This window comes from Nymphalis io, chromosome 18 (assembly GCF_905147045.1).
Source record: "Nymphalis io chromosome 18, ilAglIoxx1.1, whole genome shotgun sequence".
In the NCBI taxonomy this organism is placed as follows: domain Eukaryota; kingdom Metazoa; phylum Arthropoda; class Insecta; order Lepidoptera; family Nymphalidae; genus Nymphalis; species Nymphalis io.
In genome coordinates, this window is record NC_065905.1 from 4,769,068 (window position 1) to 4,796,588 (window position 27,521).

Below are 27,521 nucleotides of genomic sequence, written 5' to 3' on the forward strand. Positions count from 1 at the left end.
CTTGATACAGATAAATAAAAAAATATTTATCCATACGAAGTACAGTTAAATAATTTTTAGTTATTTCCAAATGTTAGTTAATATTGAGATTGTTGAATAGTTTTTGAGGAAAGATTTTCTATATGGAATGTAAACATCAAATATCACAAAAAAAAACAGTATTGTGCAGTGAACACTCTTATTCATAAGGAATATTGAAAATGTTTTCTACAAAGCTTTGTGTTGTAAATCGAAACCAGTTGATATCTCACCCCAATAGTTGTCAACACCTGTCTGAAATGGACCGAGACACTTCTTAATGGTCCTAACTCTAACATCCGATATCATTGAACCGGTTATAACTGGTTCGAGGGGAAAAGTTCAAGTGTGTAGTCGAATATGCGCGAAATTAATTTTTCTCTTGTTTTTAATATATTGATTTGAAGGTAATAACGGATTGATAACTAAATGTCGCAAACCAGCAGTATCTTTAATTTGAAGCCGAGTCTTAAGAGTAATATCATAATAAATCAATTAATTAATTTCACCGTGTTATTTCTGTTGCTGAAAACCATCAATCATAAATATTTTCTCCATAATACGGTATAATCTATGAAAATCTTATATTTTTTTAATTATATTTTTATTATTAATTGATTAATAAAAAAAAATACAAAATTATTGACAAGTCAAATTCTAATAAATTTCGCAATGCTTCGTTTGCCGTAAAATATGAATAACATTATTTTATTGTATATTTTTTAATTATGGCTGTAAATATAAATATGTAAATATCTATTTTCAAAAGCGTAATTTTAAACTTGATCACAATTCATTGACTAAATAATGTAATTTAACTAACTTCACATGTTTGTTTTTTATTTCTAAAGAATATGAAGTGTAAATACAATATCATGTATCCAAAGATTCTATTTAAAAAAAACACTATTCAAGAGAAATCTCAGTGGAATCCCTTGACACGTGACACTGACGACTGACGTTGGTATTCGTTTTGGAAACCTGGGATTTACCTTTGAAATGTGCTTTCGAAGTTTTTTTGCTTCGAATGCAATGCAAGCTATCTTTCATAAACATTTTTTATTTGATAGGACATTGAGAATGATCCGATTGTAATATACAATAAATAATTTTAAAAATCGATTAGTTTTATTCAAAACAAATGAAAACATTTTAAAAAGCACGGTTTGTTTATGATTTTGGGATAAAAGCAGAAGTTAAAGGACAATTTTAAGACAAGACTTTTTGAAATAGAATTTATCGCAATTATCGCGCAATTATCCTTCAATCACGTGAACTAATTTGCGTTCCTTTTATTATACCCAAAGTCACAAAATTTGTTTAATATTTTCGAAATCCTTTTATTTATTGTTAAAAACTTCTAGAATGCTTAGATATAATATAAATACGTAAGAGATTGTTTATAATGACAATCTCTCTTATAGAGAATAAGTCATTATAAGTTTTGACGACGTAGATGGACGGCAGAATTATTACGAAAATATCTTTAAATTTTTGCACCACTGTATATATTATTTTCTAACTTTACTTTGGGAGCTGATAAAATTTTTAAATCTATAAAATATTTTGCTTGATTCGATTGGAATAAAATAAAAACTGTTTGTTTTCAAGAAGAAGTTCGTTCTAGAAAAATGTCAATAGAAAGTCTATTGTGTATAAGATAAAACTCGTCTCATGGGACTTGATCATTCAAATCATAATTTAAAGTTACACAAAACTTGAAAGTCGAATTGTCCAATGGTTTAGAGACGTGAATCTTAACCGAATGTATGGGGTTCAAACACGAATAATTACCGCTGAATATTTATATGCATAATTTGCGTTTAAGTCAACTCAAAATATCGTGAGAAAACCTATATGTGTCGAATGGAACTCTGCCACATGCGTATCGACCAACATTCATCAAGGAGTACAATTAATTGCTAATTTTACACAATTTTATTTTCTAATACAAAAAAAGTATATTTGAATGTTTATGTGTGTGTTAATGGAATAATTGTGAATTCAAATATAAAGTATTTTACACAAGTCTTCCAGTGCGCTTACAAAAATGCATTTGAAGCGATTTCCATCGTATTTCTTTCATGACTGTTTAATCAGGTGACATCTAATCAATCGATATGAAAATTGTTTAAGACCGTGATCTGTCATCGTGTTTGATCTCAACAAATTAAACGAGATAAATTTTAAACATAGAAAATAATTAAGTATCCAGTTTTTGTCTCATTAACCTAACACATTACACGTAAAAAACAGAACAATGTTAAGATATGAGTACATTTAGCCTTTTTTTTCTATCGAAAAATCTCATTCTTTTATGTTTTTGATCAGACAACCCTTGGAAATATAATGTTGTTAAAGATACAACATTTTATTTTTAACTTTATCTGGACTTAGCCATTCAAAATCAGTTAAACTATTAGCAATTTTGCTTTCTCTTAAATAATTTTATATCAACAATATTACATTTTTTTTTATAAAATTATCTACGCAGTGTAGACATTTTATCATGTTATCATAATATCATTTTAATATTTATGTAAGCTGTGTCTAATCTGTAAAAACATACGAGAAATTTTAAGGATCTAAAAGTTTTTCATGCAAATTTTTAACATACCTATCTATTATAGTTAAGCCGGTTTTCGTTCGAAAACGTTCGGACTACTCACTTTAACATAAAAGGTTATAGGTGCAAAAATATATAAACAACAACAGCAGATAAAATTATATATATTCACAAAAAAAAAACGGTGTGCAAAAATAGCAACTCGGTATAGCTGATAGAACTGTTATGTGCTCCTTTGGCTCAGTAATTAGCATATACGGCTACAAGTTTCGAGGGTATGAATATCAAGTCTCGAAATTGAAAATTACTTGAAGCCTCTAGCCCCGCGCCTGATGTGCTTGTGTGGAACGTTCTACCTTTCTGAGACTCTTGCAATATAATCTCCAGTGCAGTTAGTCTTTGATCTCAAAGAAGAATGCAACATTTAGTTTTATAGAAAAATGAAACATAAAAACTTTTCAGTTCTTAATATCTTCTTGCTTTCGATTCTTCTTTGTGATTTAACTTTTATTGCGTTAAAAGAATTTTCACTTCAAAAGTATTTGAATAATCGTTATAATATATTATATTAAAAAAAATCTTTTAATACGGACTATTTTTTATATCAGCTTATGGTATGTATATGTAGAAATTATTAATTGTAATTGGAAACTAAAGCTTTATAATGTTTTATTAATGTCGTGGGTGAAGTTATTTCAATTAGATACAAGTGGAATAATGACTTAATTGCCATGGCTAGCAAATAGTTATAGCCTGCATTTATTTCTGATTAGCCTAACAGTTTACTGGTAAATAATACCTTCAGGCATTTACCTCGTGTATCGACTACTATTTTAAATAAATAAGTACACATGTTCTGAATAGAAACATATTAAATTATCTTATTATGGTGATTAGGAAAGTGATCTAATTGTACATAGTACACATAGATATTAACCTAAGCTCATTAATTATATCCTGTAAATATTTAATTAATACCATATTATGTTCTTTTTAATGTACAACAAATTAACCTTCACTCATAAAAACTAGCACTGGAAAAAGTAAAAACAACTTCTTAAACGAAATCTTAGATATGACTTACGTCTATAATAACACTGGCTCACTCAACCTTATAGCTGTAATTAGAGTTTAAGAAGTCTCATCATTTTTAAAGTCCCGGGACTCAAGGCTTTATTGAGACAAAGTCCCGAGACGTCCCAGGACTTTTCTAAATAACAATTATTATGTGACCCTTATCCTTTTATCCGTTAATAACCCTTCCTTATCAACATATAATAAAATTCAAATATTATTTTGGGTTAAAGCGTGTCAAATTAAATACATGTGAATATTTCAAAAAACCCAGATTTTTATTTTGATAGTAAAATGATGTATTTATGAAACAAAAATATATATCATCATATACATATATCATATTGTAGTGATAACTTTTATGATATAAAAGTGTGACAGAATAAAGCTTATCATTACCTTTACATTATCATGACATAACATTATCATGATACGACTTTGACAAGCAAGTAACGAGTCTCGACTTGAAAGTCACGAGATTGTTAAATTTGGCAAAGTTCCGGAACTTCGATACACGAGAACGTAACTTAGTAATACAAAGTACTGCTTTTTGTAGTAGAATACGTAATCAGTGAGTACCCCTCTTAGACTGGTCAGCCCGTCAAGGTGGTCAGGTCAACCGTCGATAACTATACTTCTACTATACTATACCTTCTGTATTGACTTCTATTTATTTTTGCATGATTCTAAAAAAATATTGTATCATTCTATAGCAATAATGCCTAGAAAATACTTATGTATACCAATGGCACTTATTATGCCTGGAATTTGTCTCAATTAATATCACAATGCCAAATATGATATGCAATGCTTTAACCAATCATAGCCTTCTTCCATCTACGTAACTATTTTCTTAGATGGTTCATCGTATATCTATCTTTTAATATAATGTTTATTAAAAATAACTTTCAATTGCATCGTCAAACATGAATATTAGTTCTTCATCCATTGTTAACCGTCATCCGCAATAAACCCTGTAAAGACTTGTAAAGTGTAAATGACTGGACATTTAAAATAATTTTTTAGGACATTAGTTGATATTCATGATGTTTTCTTGTACAATTGAAGAAAGAATACCACTTATAAGAGTACAGGTAAGTCCTGGGATGGATCACTATGTATATTTATCAGCGGACATTTGTAATACCATGACATTATGATAATTAATTTTTAAACTGTAAGCTATCAGAAATTAGTGAACGAAGTATTCAATCATTATGATAAAATAGATTATTTTAGGTTGTGTTTATAATTAAATTAAATCTTGGCTCCGTAGTATTGATATGAAACATTTTGTTTGTCTTTTGTGACGTATGAGGGTTATTAATAAGCAATACAATGAAATACAATTTTTATATCAGTAACTATATACACTAAAAACCTTCAAGACGACTGTTGAGAATCGTTCACCAACTTTGCTTATGAATTTTGTGTAGAGGGATTAGTTAAACAATTATTTGTCTTCTTCTTTTAAAAGTAAAATCAATAAGGAAAAAAGAGAGAAATCATTGTTTGCTAAACAACCGCTATACAACCTTAATAAGACAGTCTTTATTGTAGTCGTTTTCAAAGCGAAATAAGAGTAATTGTTAAAATGTTTCTTTTTTTTAATTTTAATTGTCATTTTTATTTCTTTTTTTTTTTAAGTGTGTGTTGAACAAAATTCTACAAACACTGATCGAAACATACTTCTCAAAATAATTTTCTAAAATAAAAAAAATATTTCCAGGCTGAAGAGGGAACTACTCGAACACCAGATGGAGAAGAGAACGATGGTAGCGACAACAATGCTGGTTCCTCTAGAGCTATATCAGCAGCCACATCTAGAGAAGAAGACGACGATTCAAGTATCAACGCTAGTAATGAAAGCAAGAGTCCTGGACAAAGGTGAATATTGAACATAAAAATAAATTCTTTAAACATTAGAAACTATACAAAGTGAACTTTAAAAAAAAACGTGCGTTTTAATCTTTTTAACAATACGTCAATTTATTTGTCAACTGTCTATGATCCATGAACTCATCTACAGTATATTCCAATGGCAAGAGGAAAAGAGTTAAACAAACTTTAGATTTAAATAGGTTTTCCATGCGATTTGCATTAATGCTCTTCTATATTATGCATTAAAAGAGTTTAATAACATAAAAAGAGAAATTTATCAGAATTATATATATATAATTCTAAACACTATGGATTACTTGACCATTATATTAGATTTCGACCAATGATACATGACATGACAATTCAAGGTCAAATTTGTTTGCTTATCTTTATTTTTTACTTCTCCTGCTATTGGAATCGACTCATGAGGTAATTATGTATATATTATTCTATAATTGTGTTTACATCACAATATGTACATAATATGTGTGTCTATATTTTAAATATAGAACAATCTTTGAATATTCGAATCACGTAAGTACGTAATTATACTTTTAATAAGACATTAAAGGTTCAATAGAAAGCACTTACTTTAGCAAACAACCAACCCTTTGCAAGACAGAAATAATTAGATCCAAAGTCCCTATAGATAAGTTGGTTTATAAATTTGTAAATAATTTTGTATCCACAAAATCAACCTAACCTCAAAATATTTTATATATTTTTTGAAAAAGCAAAAAAAAAACTATATAAGTAGGTACAAATTTTATTCGAAACTCACCCATTCTTTTTTGTGATTTGTATGTATGAAAAAAGTTATCTTTAATTTAAATTACGCATGGATCCCTATGGACCTACTTTTAGAAAGGTCACATAATAACATTACGGATTAAAGAAATATTCATATACAGCGTTCATATCAGAAATTAAACTTCACAAAATCCTTAAAAATATATCGCGACGATATTTTCTACACAATATATATTTTTAAACCCAACACCATTTAATTTTAAATAATTTTCGGTGTATTAAAAAGTATTTGATAACGTTGAATTAAAAGTTAAGCGGAAACCGATTAAAAACTTGAATTAACTTTTTTTTATATTCATGAATTTTCCGTCTACGTCGTCGGTCCATTTAAAAGGCAATCGTTAATTCATCAGTTATAAATTATTACAATTCGTCGCGTATTCAATTTAAAATGAGATAATCCAGAATATAAATGAGAAAAATCCGGATTAAAAAATAGACGTTCTTTGGTTATCATTTAGACCAGAAATCTTTTATTCGGTAGTATGATATTTAAAGCGTTACTTCTAATAATATATTAGGCTCTAACTCAAGCACAAATAAAATATGCCTCCAGCCTAATACGTCCTAAAGATACATCCCTGTAGTAAGCAGCTAGATTTTTGTTGGTGTTAGCTTGTAATAGTTTCAACTATGGTTACGAAACCATAAAAACATTTCCTATATTATAAAACTAAAACTTAGCGCTACGGATAGTTCGGACGCTTTATAACTTTATTTAGCTCAAGCAGTTAGAATCTAGGTGAGCAAAATCATTTTTGGTTTATATTACGTGGTACGGTTACTAAGTAGGGCTTTGTGCAAGACGGTGCTACCCAGGGTTGGTACCACCTACTCATTATATATTCTACCGCTAAACAGAAATAAACCTCCTCTTACAACCCGGGTTCCTTCAAACGAGGCGTGAAGAGGCATCTTGCGGGCCGGCAAGGCGAAGGCGGCTAGTACAGAACGTTTTTCCCGTCTGTACTGGCCGTCGTCGCGTTTGGACTCGACTACCACTTACCATCAGGTGGAGTAGAGTCATTTGCCCTCCCGGCGAATATAAAAAAAAAAAAAAGAAATACTTAGTATTGTTGCATTCCAGTTTGAAAGGTGTTTATATCGCTAATGTCTATGGGCGGTGTTGACCACTTACCATTTGTTGGCCGGAAGGCCCATCCACCTACACAAAAAAATATATATATGTAAATAGTGTCTTAAATATGTAGTGTCTTAAATAATATTATTATGTACAATGTACAATAACAAGCAAAGATTATCTCAACATTGGGTGTGAGTTAAAATCTTATACAAATAAATATCTGCCAAGTCAGGCACAGCCATAACATTTTTTTTTCGGAGCCGTTGAAGGGTATTTCAAGACCTTGTAACTTCGTTATGGACAAAGCTAGAAGCCTTTAGTAACTAAAAAAAAATACTAAGACTAACTATGTTATCAAATGAAATAATATTTAAACAATTAGCTTATAAACTATCGCCTGTCGAAGTTCTATAATTTTGTCACAGATATTACATAACGACCAATACTTGTAGATTATATTATCTACGAATCTTAAGGAGCGCGTGCATACACGTGTTAAAAAAGAAAACTTTTTATCATAAATGGTTCATCTTAGAACGTTTTATTTAAAAAAAATGTAATTAAATCGACCTTGAAATACTTTCATCGCAACCAAAGAAGTTTCACTACAGTAATTAATTTTTCATCTCCTCCTTACATTAATCAAAACGTCTCTAAGGATTCTCTGATTTTATTACCAAGCTTTATTAAACATACCGATAACTAAGTGAAGGCTCGACGGGTACCACCCACTTACTAGTTATTATATCACTTCGATTGTGACTGCTTCTAAGCTTGGTCCAGTAACTACCTAATAAGGCTGTAGACCCCGAAGTCCTAGGTTCAAACCCGGGGTCGAATTAATAAAAAAAATATTTGGACTTTCTGCCTCAGAAGTAGCCCAGTTATTTTGAAATATCAATCGACTACATTTCCTATTACACTATAACCCATACGGCTTATGGTTTAAAAGTGAGCCAGTACACCTATGTTTGCGCACACACTTGTACTTTTACACTGTAATATGTACTGCACAGTTGGCTAATCTCTCTTGAGATTGACTGCCTTGGCCGAAATCGATCTGGAAGATATTATCATCATAAAATTAATTCCGTTTAAAGTAGTAGTTATTTATGGTGTTTCGCAAATAGAACTGTTTCATAATAAAAACTTAAATATGACCAGCACAAAGGGTGGCCTTAAGCTTACTAGAGATTTCTTCTATATAATGTTTAACCATTCGAAAATGAAGATCAGGGCAGATAGTGAATCGGTAACTCTAGTTTTTTACTAGCAATTAAAAAGTCAAATTTAAGACGCGTTTAGTATTACACACATAGCATATATTATTTTGCAGATCTAAATTAATTACTGGTACTATGATTATGATATTTATGAATAATACTTAAACCGTCATTCCGTCTAAACTTGATAATAAATCGTAACATATGATTTAGATGCATCATTACTTGAGATTCCAAATTATACGCACATATATAGTTATAGAAAGGGTGGGATTGGGGGAGGAGTATCTATATATATTCATAGTTGTCTTATGCATGAAAATGTTGAAGTTATTAATAGAGAAGAAAACGAATACATTTGGATATATATAGAAAAATATGCAATTAATATTGGAGCTATATATAAACCACCTAATACAAAAACAAAAGATTTTATAGAAAGTTACAGTCAACAGCTAGAGAAAAAACGTAGATGCTTAATATTTGGAGATTTTAATATCAACCTGATAAGTGATGACCATAATACAAATAACTATAAGAACATGATAAATGAAGCTGGATATGCAATCCTTAACAATCTCAATGAAGACTTTTGTACAAGAGAAACACACACAACAAAATCTATTATAGACCACGTTTTGACAAATATGGAAGGTGTGAATTTCCACATGGCTCTCCTTGATACCCCCTTGTCTGACCATAAGCAGATTTACCTAGATATCAAACAGATCAAAGTTGATAAGAAAAGAGAGACACATGAATACTTGGCAACTGATTATAATGCTTTATATAAATCAATGGAAATAACTGTGATCCAAAATAAAGACTACGATTATGAAATATTAGAAAATTTAATTAAGACTAAAATTCAAGAAAATAAATGCACAAAAATAAAAATTTTAAATAAACCCAGAGAAGACTGGATAAACAAAGAGGTGTTGAATAGTTTGCGTGATCGAAATATTGCCTGGAACCAACATAGAGCTGATATTAAAAATACCGAAAGGGAAACAACATTCAAAACCAAAAGGTACGAAGCTTTCAAAACTACACGAAATGCTAAAATTAACTTCTATTCCAACGCCTTTGAAAAATGTAAAAAGCGACCAAGAAAAATGTGGGATTTAATTAACAGTCTCGTCAATAACAAAAATAAGATAAATATCATACCTCCTAATCTTGTTCGAGATTCCAATATAGTAGTAAATGATCCTTATGACATTTGTCAACTTTTTAATGATTTCTTTTCCACTGTTCGTTCAGATTTAGCAAGTAAAATACCCCAATCATATCATCAAAAACTTACTTCCAGTCTTTCACATTCACAAAATAACACTATTCAGTCATTTGCACCCACCACAAAAAAAGAGGTTAGTGAAATAATCGACAAATTGAACGTAAACACAAGTAAAGGCATCGATAACATCGGAGTAAAAGATATAAAGTGTATAAAATACTTTATTCTAGATAATCTTACTGACTGTTAACAAATGTCTTACACAAGGAAAATTCCCCGAAAGTCTAAAGATTGCTAAAGTTACGCCAATTTATAAATCCGGAAGTAAAACAGATCCAGGGAATTATCGGCCGATATCTGTTTTACCAGTTTTGTCAAAAATTTTAGAAAAATTAATATATGTCCGTCTTTATAATTACCTCAATAAACAAAACTTCTTTTTTAGTCAACAATATGGCTTTCGTCCGAAATCTAATACACTTTCAGCAACTGTGGATATTGTCACCAAAATTAAAAACGCGGATAGTAAGCAAATCGTTCTAGGTATCTTTATCGATTTAAAAAAGGCTTTCGACACGGTCAGCCATAATTTATTGTTACAAAAACTACATAAAGAAGGTATAACAGGTTCAGCAATCAAAATTTTAGAATCATATTTACATCGTCGCAAGCAAATTGTTAAAATCGGAAAATTTCAAAGTAAGCCCGCAACGTTAACATATGGAGTACCACAAGGCTCTATCTTGGGACCGCTATTATTTTTAATTTATATAAATAGCATTAGTACAATTCTTTTGTCTGGAGATGTAACTCTTTACGCGGATGACACAAGCTTATTTTACTTTGGTGATAACATTAAAAATATAATTGACGTAGCTCAACGTGATTTAAATGTTATTAGCGAATGGTTTCTGTCTAATTTATTAACTATTAATACCAAAAAGACATCATATATGATCTTCGCGCCTAAAAATAAAAATATACCAAATCATGATCAACTAACATTTTTTAACGAACCTATAAATAAAACTGATCATGAAAAATATTTAGGTCTTATAATGGATAGCAAGTTAACCTGGCAATACCACATTGATCATCTTAAAAATAAAATATCCCCTTTGATAGGAGCACTACGTAAAATTTCCTTATGTATGCCTAATAAAATTCGTCCTATTATTTATAATTCTTTAGTAAAACCTCATATAGAATATCTTATTGAAATATGAGGAACTGCTGCGAAGTCTAACATAAAGCCATTACAAACTTTACAAAATAAAATTATTAAAGTTCTTTATAAATATGATTATATGACGCCATCCGCTGAATTATACAAAAAAACAAAATTTCTTAATATAAATCAATTATACACTTTAAAAACCTGCATGTTGATTAGAAAAATAATAACAAATAAAACACATTCACAATTACACTTTCATAAAAAAACACATACATACCACACTAGAAAACGTAATAAACTAAAACTTCCAAAAACCAGAACCAACTATGGAAAGAAAAACATTTTATTTGAAGGAGTTCAAATTTATAATAAATTATCAGACTTAATCATTAATAGCAAGAGTTTTCCTATATTCAAAAAACGTGTAATGGAATATGTGCAAAATAATTTATAAGTTAATGTAACCCCTACCTAAACATGTTTGTGTAATATAACTACCCGCAACATTTTATCTCACTGTATATAATTCATAAGGCAGACTTTTAAATGTATCCTCAGGCAAAATTATTGTAATTTCTTATTATAAGTGAACTTTTGTGTTCTTTATGAGAAATAAATAAATGTCTTTAAACCGAACATAACGATTCTATAAAGTTTTTCTCCAGCTTACCCACTTTAATTTTATAGTAAATAAATAGAGCCTCCTGCCATTTTCAAATCCTAGTAATTCACGTCCATATACCATTATAGATTAATAGACGTGAAAAAAATACATTTAATTAATAAAAAGAAAACGTTGTTTAGAAAATATATCGTAATTATCCAGGTCGAGGTAAGCTTTAGGTACATACTTCCACTTCTACAATATTTATATCCGAACTAGTTGTATATATTTTTTCCATAAAAAACACTAATATTTGTAATATTGAATTTTTTAAGATATTGAATTAAGATTTTAAGATATCTCTAGACACTAACACACAACACACGCTAATCCAAGTTAAGTGCTGCAATAAAAGGAACAGTAATTAACTTTTTCATTTTTTATTATAGAACTTACAAAAATCTTTTAGACGTAAACTATTCATATGGACGAAGCCGCAAGAAACAAAAGGAAAGTAAAACTTGTAATCAGTCGACGTGTTGACTTTTGCACTGTGACCTACTTCGGTCGAGCAGAGAAATTGCGTTTGTAGGGTTTCTGTCTATTAGCCGTGAACCGAGTCGCCCGTGACTTTATACCTATCAGCATAGTAGATCCTGTACAGTTACATACGTATAGTATAGTATTTGCAGTTACGTGCCTCAGTGATCCAGCCAGCTTAAATGGGTAAACATATCGTTGACGAATCTAAAAAAGTCATTGGGTTTTTCTGTCAAGGCTTTCTCAGTAGTAGCCCAGAGTTACGAAGTTGGTTAAAGTCTACAGCTACCGTGCTGCAGAAAGCATGTTACGCTGTTGGTCCAGCGTCTGATCTCTTCAGTCATATCATATTACCAATCTATTGGACTATAATAATAATTATTATTTATTTATTCAAGTAACAAGACTCATATACAAAATTACAAAAAAAACACTACTATCTAACTTATACAATTTACTGGTCCAGCTGAAACTTTAAAACAGCGGTTTATAAATCTATATAGTCTAGTCTGTTAGCAACCATGATTAGGATTTTGTTGGAGCTGGCACCGCACCCTGTGAACCAAGGATGCACACTTTTTCGCATTGATGCGTAAAAACAGTCATATTCGCTTCAGCAAACATCCCCGAAGCACTACAGAAGCGAGGCAACCCCATCTGCAATGTAAAGGCGTTATTGTACTGGACACGAAGAGCATTGTATGATTTTAATGTATAATTAGCCCACAAACTACATGTATAAAAAGAGGTACAGTAAGCGCGGAATAATGTTTTTTTTTACAGCCCTTGACGCACGCACAAATCTTCTGACAATCATGTTAGCTTTTATTGACAATGCTCTCCTCTCCTTTTCAATATCATTATCATCCTTGAGACTGGTGGTTAGTATATGTCCAAGGTATTTAAATTGGAAAACCTGAGCCAAGCTCATATCATTAATTTTTACCGAAGGTATTATTTTTGGACATTTACTACCACTTTCGAATAAGTCCATGTGTTTTGGCATAGCCTTCACAAGTTGCTAATAGTTTTCTTAGACCACAAACTGGTGCGCTAAGCAAAACCATATTATTAGCGTAACTGATATTATTGACGTTAACTCCATCAATATGGTAACCAACATGCTGGTTACTGAGTATATCAATGAGCTCGTTAACATAAAGATTGAAGAGTATGCTCTTCTTAGTGAGTTTAGCTCTCCTTGTCTTACCCCGCATTCCAAACTATACGATCGAAATAACACTCCATCCCATTTGACATTATTAATTTAAATGCTACTATGCCAGTCATGTACCACGGTATGCGTACGCACTTTTGCTCTATATTATCTCCTTTTCCATCATGCTACTCCAGTGCGGGTTGGTGCCGGAATTTCGTGCGACACACGTAAGTTTCCTCACGATATTAATAAATTTATAAATACAAAACCCATGAAAGCCAATACCATAACTTATCCTCGAAACGATAAAAATGGGAGACGAAAGAGTTATCGCTGACATGCTTACATACAAAGTGCACACAAAAAAACATTTATAGTTCCAAAGATCTGACTTTCAACAACTAACACTGAATTGATCCAATTAGTAAAAAAAAAGCAAGTTTAAGGAGTAATTCACAAAATATTAATAAATAATCTGACATTTTAATCTATAAGATATTTACGAGATCCAAACTTCTTGAAAACAAAGTTTCGAGAACAGTTTCTAGAGCAGATAAAGCCCAAGCTGACATACACACCGCCATTATTTCGACATTATTAACTTTATACAACACACATAGATCATTTTCATGACACCGCTGCAATAATTGTATAAACATGAGTAGTTATTGTAAATATATAACACCAAATTCCTGAATCCTCAATTTCAACACATTCTTTCTTAAGTATTCGTTTGGTATGTCATAGTATATTAAAATACATTTATAGTTGACTTAAATATATTATAGAAAATGAAAAAAATGCGAAGAGTTAGTTTTCGTTTATTTCCAGAGTGGGTTTACATTTTATTTAAAAAATAGGATACACTTATATACTGAATTTCTTGCCGATATTTTACATTCGATTGAATGGTAGTTATTTAAATTACAGATCAAAATTAAAAATAATTGCTGAACAATTTATGATCGCACGAAGTGGTACCGAGAGCTCTGGGTGCATTTCTCTGTTAAATCGTAAATAACATTCTCTGGTGAAAAAAATAACCAGACTTTCTGTCCCTGTCTTTTAACTTAACGTGTTTTAAGCTATATATAACAATGTCATTTTTTATTTTTCAAAAGTATTCATGTTGTAAAACTACATGTAATTACAAAATACGAAATAATAGTCTCTTGTGGGTAATTTGTATGGATGTTTATCTTTAACATGGGCGCCAACTTTTGAACAAACCAATACAATAACAACAATTAAATAATACCTATATAATATAGAACACAGTATGACACACAGTCGTATGACACACAGTATTATGAGAAACACAGTCGTATGTGCGCAAACACAGATACACTATCTTACACTCATATTAATCCAACGGTACGGCGTGTGATTATGACATTGCTAATTTCTTAACTCCGCCTACTGTGAATTTCGTGATAGAAAACTCAACAGCTCTTAATTGGGGCAACCCGGTATTTGAACCAACTATAAGCTTGAAGAATAGTGATAGAAAAAGTAAAATAACATATATGTCAAGGGGAAATATGACGTCAAACTCCTCTCTATTCTTATAAATACGTGTTGATCTACCTACAAATAGGTGGAATGGCAACACTAAAATACCTGAAACTTAGAATAGAATCGTGAAGTATTTAAAAGGGTTTTATTAAGAGCTTTTGACTTTATATTGCAACAACGACTTAAGCCTTCAACACTTTTTGTTATACTTTAACGATTCACCCTGGCGTCGGATGATTTTAAGGCTTAGTAATAATCTTTTTTTAATATGAATTTTTTTTTTTTTTTGTTATAATATAAACATTATTTTATAATGTGAAAATATTGGTTATTGCGTATTTAATATCAAGAACAGTAAGTACATATTTTTAATAATCATATATTATAAACAAGGTAAAGATTGTGGAAGTCACCAAATGCTTTGGCATTTACAATAATAACACAGTGACACTATATACGTCATGATTTATTAACTCGTAAATCCCTTTATTTATATGCCTATATCAAAGTACTAAATTATTTCTTTGCCAAATTTTATTACGAGTGGTCCTGATGAAATAACACACATACAAATAGACGCAATTATAGTATCAGTCTGATAAATAAGAACTGTTATATTATTTATCAACGTTTGCCACAAAAACTCTGGCTTATTTGCTCTTCTCAAACTACATCGGCATAATTAGCCGTAGATCGTTAAGCATACAAGAAGAAATTGTTGATATCATTATAATTCAATACAATGCTATTCGCTTTGTTAAAAACTATTAATTTTTTATAGAATAGACCAAAATAAAATTTTAAAAACATGCTGTTATGGACAAATTATGACATTTTCTTTTTACCAATGATATTTTTTATTAAATTTTGCTTATATCCATTAATACCCGAATTTATCAACTTTCTGATATAAAATAATTTTACATTAAAAAATGGTCATCCATTATTTACATACGTTTTGTATACCACTGGGACCAACTTTTTATTGGAAAACTTTAAAAGACATTTATATATTTGTGTGTCTGGATGTGTAGTAAAAAATTGCGAAATTCATGTGCTGTATGTGAAATGAAGTAGAGATGGCCTAGTAGTCAGAACGCGTAAATCTTAACCGATGATCGTGGGATCGAAACCCGGGCACCACTAAATTTTCATGTGCTTAATTTGTGTTTAAAATTCATCTCGTGCTCGACGGTGAAGGAAAACATCTTGTGTAAACCTGCAAGTGTCTGATTTCATTGAAATTCTGCCACATGTGTATTCTATCAACCCGCATTGAAGCAGCGTGGTGGAATAAGCTTCAAATATTTTCCTCAAAAGGAAGAGAAGGCCTTTGACCAGCAGTGGGACATTAACAGGCTGTTACTGTATGAAATTCTACCACTTCTATACCCAACAAACCGCAATGTAAAAATGTAGTTATAGCATGAACTACAAACCTTCTTAATAAAATTCTTGCTTAGTTGAGAAAAGTTCAGCTCAGAATTAATAACAATTATGGAGCTTTAATAAAGTGAATAATAAGAAAATATATCATTGACTCAATTTCATTACAGTAATTTTTTCGGTTAATATGAAATCGACTTTTTAAATCGAATGATCACCATTGTTTGTGGTATATTTTCGGCATTCAACGGCCTTGTTTAAAATATTTTCTATATTATATCGGATAAAATCGATTAATGTATTAAGAGCTTAGAGACTTCTAGTCGTTTCTTAGTTAGTGGTTATCGATTCGCTTTATGCTCGGAATAAAGGCATCTGCTGCATCTGCATCATTGACAAAATCAATGTTAAATCATGAGTTTATTCTAAAATATATTTTAGGAAGACACAAGGAAATTGACCGACTGATGATAACTTAGATATTGAATGGCAAGAAGTATAAGCTTCATTTTATATCGTCAATGCTGCGTCTGCTTTGAGATGTAAAATGTTATGTATGGCTCTCATATAAGCTGATACACAGATATACATAATATATTATTAACAATAGCAAAATTGATAACGGACAGATATACAGATTTATTATTAACACAGGGTTTAATTATTTTTATATGTAATCGTGTTATTCTTGTAATATATGTAAGAGTAACTACGTATGTAGTATAGCAACATGTATAAAACAAGGACACAGGTGAAAAATCATCATTTTCGATACTCCATATCTACTACTTCTTATTTATCATAATCATAGTCTACCAAATAACCATCCCTTACATACCCACTACGTCACAAACCTTAGAAACAAACTAAACTAAATATTTTATGTATTTTTGCTTACCGTTAGAATATATTAAGAGCGGATGGTACCTGTCTAGGTGGGCGGTTTGCACAAAGTCCTACCACCAAGTAAATTTTTAATATTATACTGGTGCCTCTAATTAAAATACCTCGCTCGCACTTCAAACTAGGACACAGCAAGTGCCAAGTTTGTTGGTGGTAGAATGCCACAAACTTATATTATATTTATAACAACGAACATATAATGGACAAACCCCAAGATAAATGCACTTTAGATGCATTATGTTCACTAAAATCTACATTCGATTTTGGTTGCAGAGTATATTCTGTTTATACTGTCATTAGCACCCTCTTTTAAAACGATAAGCTCGCATTCAACGCGGCTGAAGCAACGACAACATTATAAATCGGTTTATGGTTAAAACATGATAAATTATCAGCTATTCAGCATAAAACATTATTTACAAACGTTACCAAATTAATTAGGTAACGTAATACTATATTAAGGTCATTTATATGGGGCACAAATAGTTCAATAATTCTACTGATAAATAGAACGAACGAAGACCGCAGGGGTAACCGACCATATATTACGGGTAACTGTAACTCATGTATTCCAACAATGATTGGAAATAAACTAAAAGATTACTTATTTCATTATAATAATGAGCCCGTAAGAGGCTTCATAGATACATTAAGCAAAGATATATTGTGCAGATAACTCGTTATATATCTCTATAGAACTTTAAGGTCATGGTTTATTATTCTTATAAAGCAAAATCCGGGATTTCGCCAGCGTGTTATTCAGATTGTGTCGAATCATTCAAAATCTGCCATTTTAACGTACATAATGGCTATTTATTATAATGTTATATACTATTTAGTATTGATTTACTATCCGGTACATAAAGTTTGTGCATACCGATAAAATTAGGTATAAATAGTTTTGACAGACATGAGTAAGGTTATTTCTTTGAGCGTGCCATTCAAACGTATGTAGCGTATCTCTATAGAAGGAAAACCCAGTCACGTCGGTCATATCATAGACCTATGTCACTGTATGTAGACATAGGCTAAATGGTCAAAGAACTTTTAATCGTGTAACCGGACAAATCTGGTTTTTACCGGTATACAATTTATTTAGAACTTTCGGTTAGGGTGAACTATATGTAAAATCTACCCAGCTTTGCACGGATACAATAACGGATGTCATTAAACGTTTAAATTGAAGGATAAACGTACAAGGAAATCTATTAGTTTGGTTTGTGCTAGGATCCTTTGCGTACGCAGAACAACTCACCAAAGTTTCACCACAATCGGATGAATAGTTTAGGAACGTATAGAGGACATACACACACACACACATATTTTTTTATAATTGTTATATATTTCACCTATGCTAATTTGAAGTAGAGTTAATATTATTAAGAATAGTAGAATGACTTGAATCTTTATAAAGTTACTATAGAGACGTAAGATGTATCAAAATTCTTTATTTAAAATAAAGATAAAAGTTACATATTTATTATACGCATTTTAATACTTGGAGTAGGAAATATAAAATATCAGAAGGAATAACACAAATAAAATTGTGAAACGTGATAATATCTTCTTCGTTCACGTTCTCATACTTTAGATTGAAAATAAAATAACTGAAAGACAAAAGTAATATTCTGAACTTGAGCGTATTTTCATAAGTCCATTCTATAGAATACCCGTATTATCTATAACATCATATTAAACTCAAATGGTTACAAAACAATATTTCTAATAAGCTTTAACTTTACACCTATAATGAAAAACGTGTCAACACATTTAGCTGGCAAAACTATTTAATAATCAAATAGAATAAAAATACAAAATAATATTATCAAAAATTAAAAAAGGTTCTATATTAGAAATGACCCAAGTAAAAGGAAAATGTAAAAAAAACGGATTAAAAATAAAACAATACGTTTTGTTAATTTAGGTTCTTGAACAAGTTGTCACCATTCACGACTAATGGGACCCATGAAGAGATGTAAGTGCTTAAGGAAATGGAAGCAATCGCTTTGGAAACGCTTATCGATAGAATAGCACGTATACGTCGATTACGTACGCGATCACTATCGTCGGTATGGCTATCAAGCTAATAGTGATCAATATCAAACCTCAAGAGACTTACGCCATTGTGAAAAATAATGTATGCGAAGGAAAATTACATTCGAAATTAAAATTTAGAGATTTTATAATAATACATCATACATGCTTTTCACCTCTACTTTTATATTTAAAATGTTTACTTTGTATTTTATTAAATTTAAATACTACTACTTATGTACAAACAACGACTCACTTTAAATGAGATGGTAATAGTTAGACAAGTTTGATGTCCATACCGATGATATAAAAGACGTAATTTGTCCTCCTGACAGTCGATGTGCATAAAGCATAGAATATTGTTAAATTAGAACACGATTGCACAGCTGGATATAGAAATCACATTGCTAATTAAACCACATATTTTCATACTGTACAGACCCCAGCGCGATTTACCAGTAAGGCCTTTATTATGCATGTATTTTTTATTTCTGTGAAGTCTCGCAAAATATACTTGAAAGTGATTGAGTTCCGAACCCGTTTTCTCGTGTAAATTTTCACGTCACGTCCGCTTGTGTCGAGTTTCGACGTTCCATTGCTACGCTATGATATTCATTTGATCGTTAAGCCCTTCGAAACAAAAGAGAAACGATTTGTAATATAATTGATTTTTAGGTTTAAAATTTTTTAATACATTATTTTACACGAAAGGACGTGGTGCGTGACTCCATGGTTTTCACCTACAACAATACACTTATACTGCGTGTAACACATACATCCCTTTATAGGCGACCGATCATTGCATCGAGTTCGTCAAGCTCTCACAAGTCCATGCTGGACACTGAGAGACCCGGATCTGAGTCTGACAAACGAGGCCATAAATGGAGACACATCCAAGCTGTTATGGCATACTACCAGGCACTCAGGAAAATAAAGAGGTTCGATGACGAAGACGGTAACGCCGCGTCGTTGTCAATTGTTCTGTATTTATATATTGTCTGTTTGTTTATCGTTTCCAACTAATATGCTAATCGTCTGTGTCTAGGATTTCGAGAATGGTAACTTAATATGGTTATTGTGTTCTTATCGTGTCTATTGTGCCTTATCTAGTTTCACTTTGAAGAATTCTACTTTTCTGTCCGTACTATCTCTTGGGAAATTAAATATTATTCAGTGTTTGTTATTGTTTGCATCCTTGCCGTTTGACATTTTGATAGATTTATAAGTCTTAGTGAATTTAAGTTTAGATTCAGTTAGTTAATTAGTTTTAGATCTACTTTCTCGTTTATATACGATATCACTATTTCACTTCACACAACTAATACTTGATTCTAAATTGCCTTTTCTATTAATAATTGCAATGCCGCATGTCCATAAAGTTAGATATGTTTATTGTGTGCACGAAAAACTATGTACATATCCGTTATAAGCGAAAACTTTACGATACACCCACACATATACACAATATTATAATTTCTTATATTATAAAACAAGCTTTACTTCGAATGAAACACAAGATGCAAAGCAAAATGGATCTATATGATAATAATTATAATAAAAAAAACATAATTGCATCAATAAATTTAACAAGCTATTTCTTTCTTAGATTTCGATTTCTTAATTATTATCAATAAGATCACATTTAAAATACTTTAAACTAAAAAAGTAATTCAAATTTCTATATTTAATAGTATACATTCACACTAAAACCCACATCCTCAAGCCTTAGAATAAAAGCAATACTTAAAACTGAATTCTATCTCACTTACTAATAAACGTTGTACAGCGTTTGTGTAATCACGCAATCCTTTGTCATCTTCTTTCGAATGTCAAACCACTGATGACAGAAAGAGAAAAATCGGTGTGTCACTATTCATCCAATATACAACGTTCACTAGTATGACCGTAAAAACCACCTAGTCAATTAGTCAATTTACAAGATATCAAATGCATAACAAATTATAACACATTCGCTTATACACATGTATTTCTTTTCTATCAATTATTCTCTAACGATATGTCAATATTAATTGTTATTAATATTTAACCTTAAACTAATGCAGAACAAAGTCGAATCAAAGGTGGATGAAGCTGAGAACAACAGTTCAACTGAGTTCAGCCATCCAGAAGAAACCGCCATTGAAGAGAGAAGATTCGTTTCTAAAGAGGTTCTCGACGCGACAAATACCTGAAACGCAGGAAACAGTAAGAACTAAAAAAAGGAGTTTTAATTTAAAGCACTGTCAACCCTAGAACTAACCTTGAGAAACTAACTTTTTTAGATAATTATCTCTTAAAAATGCTTTAAATGTATTAAATATTTCGAAATCGATAGATAAATGTAACAGGTTTTTATACTGGTAATATTATGACCATTCACCGAAATAAATAACTGCACTGGATCTGTATTTCGGCTAATGGTCTGGATGATCTGATGAAGTGGACTATATAGCATAGACTATTAGAAAGCGTCCCACATTCGTCTGGTAATTTCTGTTCAAGGGACAAGTTGAAGCGAAGACGGTTAATTCATATATTGTGATCCGTTTGCTCTGAAATCGTTTGCCATTTCTGTTTTTGTATCAACTTGCGATTCTTCAGAAAGTCACAAATAATTCTATAACAATTTTTGTTTTGTTTTTGATAGTTTAATGTAACACGACATTATTAAATGAGTTTTTTTTAATTATTTTAACTTGTAACATCTCATGAATAATTTAATTATACTACAAAAGATCACAAGATTAAAAAATAATAAATGCTTTTGTCATTCAGGTAGAGGACACGGGCTCAGAAGGAGCTACCGGTGAACAAAGAGTAACGAACCGACAGAGACGACGGAAAGTCCGTGTGCCCCGAACTGTTGTAAATCCTGATGAAAACTTCTACTTCTACTGGCTTTGGTTGATCACTATCTGCGTCTTATATAATCTGTGGACCCTCATTGTGCGACAGAGCTTCCCTGAACTTCAGGTAATTCATTTCGAATATACGTTTTTGTATTTAAAAATGCCACAAAACCCAGATATGTTCCAGGATATTTTACATATTACATATGCATTAGATTATTAAGCGCTGCATGATTAATTTACAAAAGGATTTACAGACCACCCGCATTTATTTAAATAGCTCGGTAATGTTATGTTATGTAACATTACATCAATGAATATGTAAAGCCGAACACTGTTCCTGCCTTCGTCACTGTTAATGTTATTGCTTACTATCGAATTCCTATTTGTGATTATTACATGCGTAATATCACAAATAATAATAATCTAAAACAATCTAAAACACTTTTTTAAAATATGTTTTCGGTAAAAAAGCTAAGGATCAATTCCTTTCAGCCACAGACATTTGTTTTGTTATAATTATGAACTTCTTACAACGTCAATGTGCTGTCAACATTTCAAGATTAAAATGGCTCTTGTGCCTGTAATTACTCCTACTCACTTGCCCTTCAAGCCAAAAGACAGCAACAATGTAACATATAGGTAATCTTCGTTAACATATATTATGAACAATTAAAATGTATATTTGAATTTAGTAATTTTTAATGAATTATAAAACAATGAGTTTGTTTAAGAGAATTTTTCACCAAATTATAACACCAACACCAACTTCTTTATCAAGCTTTATTTTAAAAAGAGATTTATTTGTCACTGAAGTATTTATGATTTTTATAATGTTATTAAAAATACCCACATTTGTATATTACTGAATATTTACGTCGATATCTGATTTGTGAAAAATAAATTCTACTATCGACATTTATATATTATATGCAATTAAGACTAATCGTTTTCAAAATGATACGATATATTTAAATAAACGCCTAAAAATGGTTTACTATAATTTTGTGACATGTCTTAGTTTCTAAATTAATCAATAGGTGGCGTTATTAAATTTATTCGATTTTCTGAATCGAGCTATCTTTATTTAAAATCAATACTATTAAGTTCGTAATACATTTAAATTAAATGTCTCTGTCTTGGGAAGTGGTGTTTTTAATCAGGGGGTACGATAATACAACGAGCACGGCGGTATAGCTAATAGATCGGTTGGCGAATGTTTATAATATTGCTTAAAAAAGCTCGGGTTACCCTAATTCCGGGTGGATAGTCTATTATATATAACGGCATTATATAATTCGGTGGTCTTAAATTAACGAAAAGTCGTTTTACTCACTCTTTTCTCATTCAGTTTTCTAATATCGTGAGACTTTCTTTGAAAAGCATTATCACTGGGTTCTCGTGTGTAAGGGGTTCGTTCCACCAAGACCGTTACATTAATTAAACTCGTCACAAACATTATAAAATTCCAATTATAAAATTTACAACATAAAAAATCAGGGGGTGGGCCGTTGACAGTATCTGGTCAATTAAGTTAACATTAATACAATAAAATATTACAAGTTAGTTGTAGGTGAGTTGGCATCGGTTAAAATTTTTTGCTTTGAAAAGCAAGTCTCACTATATTAGAAAATTAAATGAGGAAAGAGAGAAAATTAAAAGAAAATAAAGTGATTAGTTTAGCTCTAGTGCTTCAGCTAAGCTAAGAGCTAAACAATAAACGACGAGACAGCAACAGTTCTAAAGTTTCGCTTGATACAACTATAATATTACATAAATCTTAAGTTGGAGCCTTATAGGCGATGATACACGTCCTATACATTATATATATACATATATAGTCTTACAGGACTACGGAAAATATGCATATAAATCGCCGGAGGCAAAACAGTAGCATAACATTTTAACTATACAAATTCACATATTTAAACATTGGATTTTACTTACAAACAATTGTCACTAACAAGTATCACTGTGCTTTGCAGTTGGCAGTATTACACTCTCGGACAGCATGTGAAGGCCTTACACCTAATCTCCCTCATATTATGTCGCCATTCCATTGGATTATCAGAGTGAAGGAATATAGAAATGTGCACTCTTAATGCAATAACATATTCCGTATTTGCGCTTGATTTTGTTGAGAAATGCCGCCATTATCATTATGAACATCACATCGGGTTTTTATTCTAATGTTTTATTGTATATAAAAGAAAAAGATCATCGAGCAAGTGGTGCCACCTGTGTTAATCGTTACTACTCCATGACGTTACATAGTCTACCTTTCTCAATAAGTGGCTATAAACCTACGACCTTTCACCGATGCTTTTTGCGATTTCAACCCTTGTTCAGCTTAAACAATACACTGTTTAAGTTATAATAAAATATACATGTAAACGTATAATAAGTACTTAAATTATATTAATCATTTATTTATTTTTTTATTGATAAAAACTTTCATTCTCATAATAGTCCTACTATCCTGTTTCCGCACATATGTATCTACACTTGAGAACATCCTCGTAAACGAAGTTTAGTTTAATAGAAAATTTAGTTTAAAAATCTAGACTAGCTAGCCAGCTCATCTATAACCTTAAAGAAAGAACTGTTAAACGCTGCAGTTTTGGCTCCCAAAAGGAATACTGAATACCCCTCGCATTTCCCTTCCTTGATTTTTATTTCCAATAGTATCAATTTAAAGCGGGTGAAACTGCGAAGCTACTTATATGATGATATTTATGTACTAAAACCTTCTCCGAAACGCAGCATCTTCTGCTTAAAGTTTCATGTGTTGGTTCAGTATTCTCAGTTAAGCATTAAAAAAAAACGTCACCTCATTTATTAGTATTTATAGTAACAACTTGTTTCTTTTCCATTTGCAATCGTTTTACTTTTTTTTGTTATGAAAACTAATTATATTTTTAATTACTATTAATTGACCAGCCAGTTGGCTTGGTTGGTAGATACTTGCCTTTCACGCCGATGGTTGTCGGTTCGATTCCCACCCAGGACAGACATTTGTGTGCATGAACATGTCTGTTTGGGCTGAGTATGTGTGTAATTATCTATATAAGTATGTATTTACAAAAGAAAAGTAGTATATGTAGTATATCAGTTGTCTGGTTTCCATAGTACAAGCTCTGCTTAATTTGGGATTAGATGGCCGTGTGTGAACAATGTCCCAGGATATTTATTATTATTATTTTACAAATAAAATTACATTTAATTAAACAATTTAAATTCAAAAGTAAAATTTTAAAAAACCTACTTGAAAAAAGTATATTTCGATCTATTAATTTATATTGAGATTGTAAAAAAAATTGGCTCATTAATTGCAAATAAAGACGCAATAGTAACATTTAGGTTTTTCACACGTAGCGGAGTAATTGGAGCTTGGAATTCAATCACACGGGTCGTCCGACCGTGTTCCGTCGACCGAATGCCACACGTCTCATGGTTAAACGATTGATCCGTTGATATGTTTATTTTCGTAGCGTAGGATTACCCTTCTACTATGTTTACAATTGGACGTTCTAAAATTCTTTAAATGATGTAAATATTATATACACATCCCTGTTTCATATAACAGAGTTTGAGATTTTAATTTCCTCATCAGAGTTTTAAGATAATCGCTTAAGTACGAATATATGTAGCGTTACTTTTATACTAAAAAAATACTGGTTATTTAGTAAGGAAGTACTTAGAAAGTCAGTATTCATGGTTCATAAGTTTAAGCCGGAATTAAATATAATTTAAAAATGCACACTTTTTTTATTATCCTGTCTGGCACCCGACGTAACAAGCGGGATATGAGCGAATGCGGGGTGTTAAAAGGTAAGCGGGGAGGAGAAGTCAGTGGCCGCCCAAACAGCGTTAGTCCACCCAGATGCAAGGTTATCTGGATTAGTATCAAATCATCGGCCTTGTAAGCTGGTCTGACAACAGCGAGAAAGTTACAAATAATCTAGTTATAGAGATTTTATAACTTGGAAAGATAAGGAATTCTATAAATATCCGTATTTATAAAAAAAAGCATGAACAGCGATATATATTACTAATGTCTCGGAAGTCTTTTACAACAATGAAAAAAAATGTTACAATATTGATAAAAGTTGGTTCAAATGTTTTTCTTCTTTTGTAAAACAAAGCCAATAGTGCTATTTGAATCTTTTATATTGAATCGATGCGCTAGCTACTTGACCTAGCTTGTCTATTGACGTGTCAACGTTTTTAAGTGCCTACGCTCTGATAGTGATTTTTTATGGATAGAAGATAAAAAATACTACAAACTAAAAGTTAAAATAGCATGACCGTTAGTAATGACTTTTTATTAATAAATATTAAGATTCAATTTAAATCGAAATGAATCTAATTTGGAATTGACATTTTACAACCTGTAATAAAATGAAAAGTTTCGAATTTTCTTGCCCTAGTTATTACACTGGCTCACTTCACCACATATTTTTATGGAACATATGGATTTAGTTATGATATATTTTTTTAAGCGAGTGGTTTTACGTACTACTTATTAATGTCTGTATAATATTTATTTACATAACAGTTATTTAAATTGACACTCACTATCCATAGCCCGCTAAGAAAAGACCTCCCTAAAGTACATCAAGGCTCTCTTCTCTGGACACGTCCCCATTACTCTCACTCAATACTGTTACCTATTTCTAGACTTAGATCTACCTGACTAAAATAAAAAAGTATCAGTATTTAAATAGCCCACTGCTGGGTAATGACTTTCTCTCCTCTTAGAAGGAGGTTCGGAAATAAGCTGCACCGCGGCGCTTCAATGCGGTTTGGTGGTCAACTAAAATTAATATGTACAACTATTATAAATTGCTACTGTATTAATTATGACCACGTGGATTAGTTTAAAGAATACTAGTTGAAATTCCCCGTTGAATTGCAATCCGATTTTCAAGTAGTAACAGCCTATAAATGTCCCATGCCTGCGCTAAGACCTCCTCCTCTTTTTTGAGGAGTAGACTTGGAGCTTATTCTACCACGCTGCAAACCCCATTGGGGTTTGCAAACCCCAGCGTGGTGGAATACAGATGTGGCAGAATTTTAGAGCAATCAGACACAAACAGGTTTCCTCATGATATTTTCCTTCACCGCCAACCACGAGATGAATTATAAACACAAATTAAGTACATGAAAATTTAGTGGTGCTTGCCCGGGTTCAAATCTGCGATCATCGGTTAAGATTCACGCGTTCTAACCACTAAGCCTTCTCGGCTTCGATTTGCAAAATAACGATATTTTTAAAGTAAAATATTGACCTATTATTTAAATATTATGATTTATTATTATATGGCCATGATATTTATATGTTAAAGGCATAAAATATTAATTCAAGTAAAAATCCGCAAAAATCTACTAAGCCGCAATTAACGAAATAAATCAACAATAATGCCAATTAAAACGAAAACAATGTAATGTGGATTATACC

At 31.2% G+C, this 27,521-nt stretch overlaps 2 protein-coding genes across 6 annotated transcripts in view; one reads left to right on the forward strand and one right to left on the reverse strand.

The window, feature by feature from the left end:
* Positions 1-27,521, reverse strand: part of LOC126775553 (histone deacetylase 3) — a 398,376-nt gene that overhangs the window by 303,206 nt on the left and 67,649 nt on the right. The gene's annotated exons all lie outside the window — the stretch shown is intronic.
* Positions 1-27,521, forward strand: part of LOC126775511 (uncharacterized) — a 109,766-nt gene that overhangs the window by 34,130 nt on the left and 48,115 nt on the right. For all 4 annotated transcript variants that reach the window (XM_050497493.1, XM_050497495.1, XM_050497496.1 and 1 more), the window contains exons 2-5: positions 4,685-4,752; positions 5,388-5,545; positions 21,275-21,416; positions 21,987-22,184. In XM_050497493.1, coding sequence (XP_050353450.1) covers positions 4,702-4,752; positions 5,388-5,545; positions 21,275-21,416; positions 21,987-22,184 — 549 coding nt within the window. In that variant the 5' untranslated portion in view covers positions 4,685-4,701. The remainder of the gene's footprint in view (positions 1-4,684; positions 4,753-5,387; positions 5,546-21,274; positions 21,417-21,986; positions 22,185-27,521) is intronic.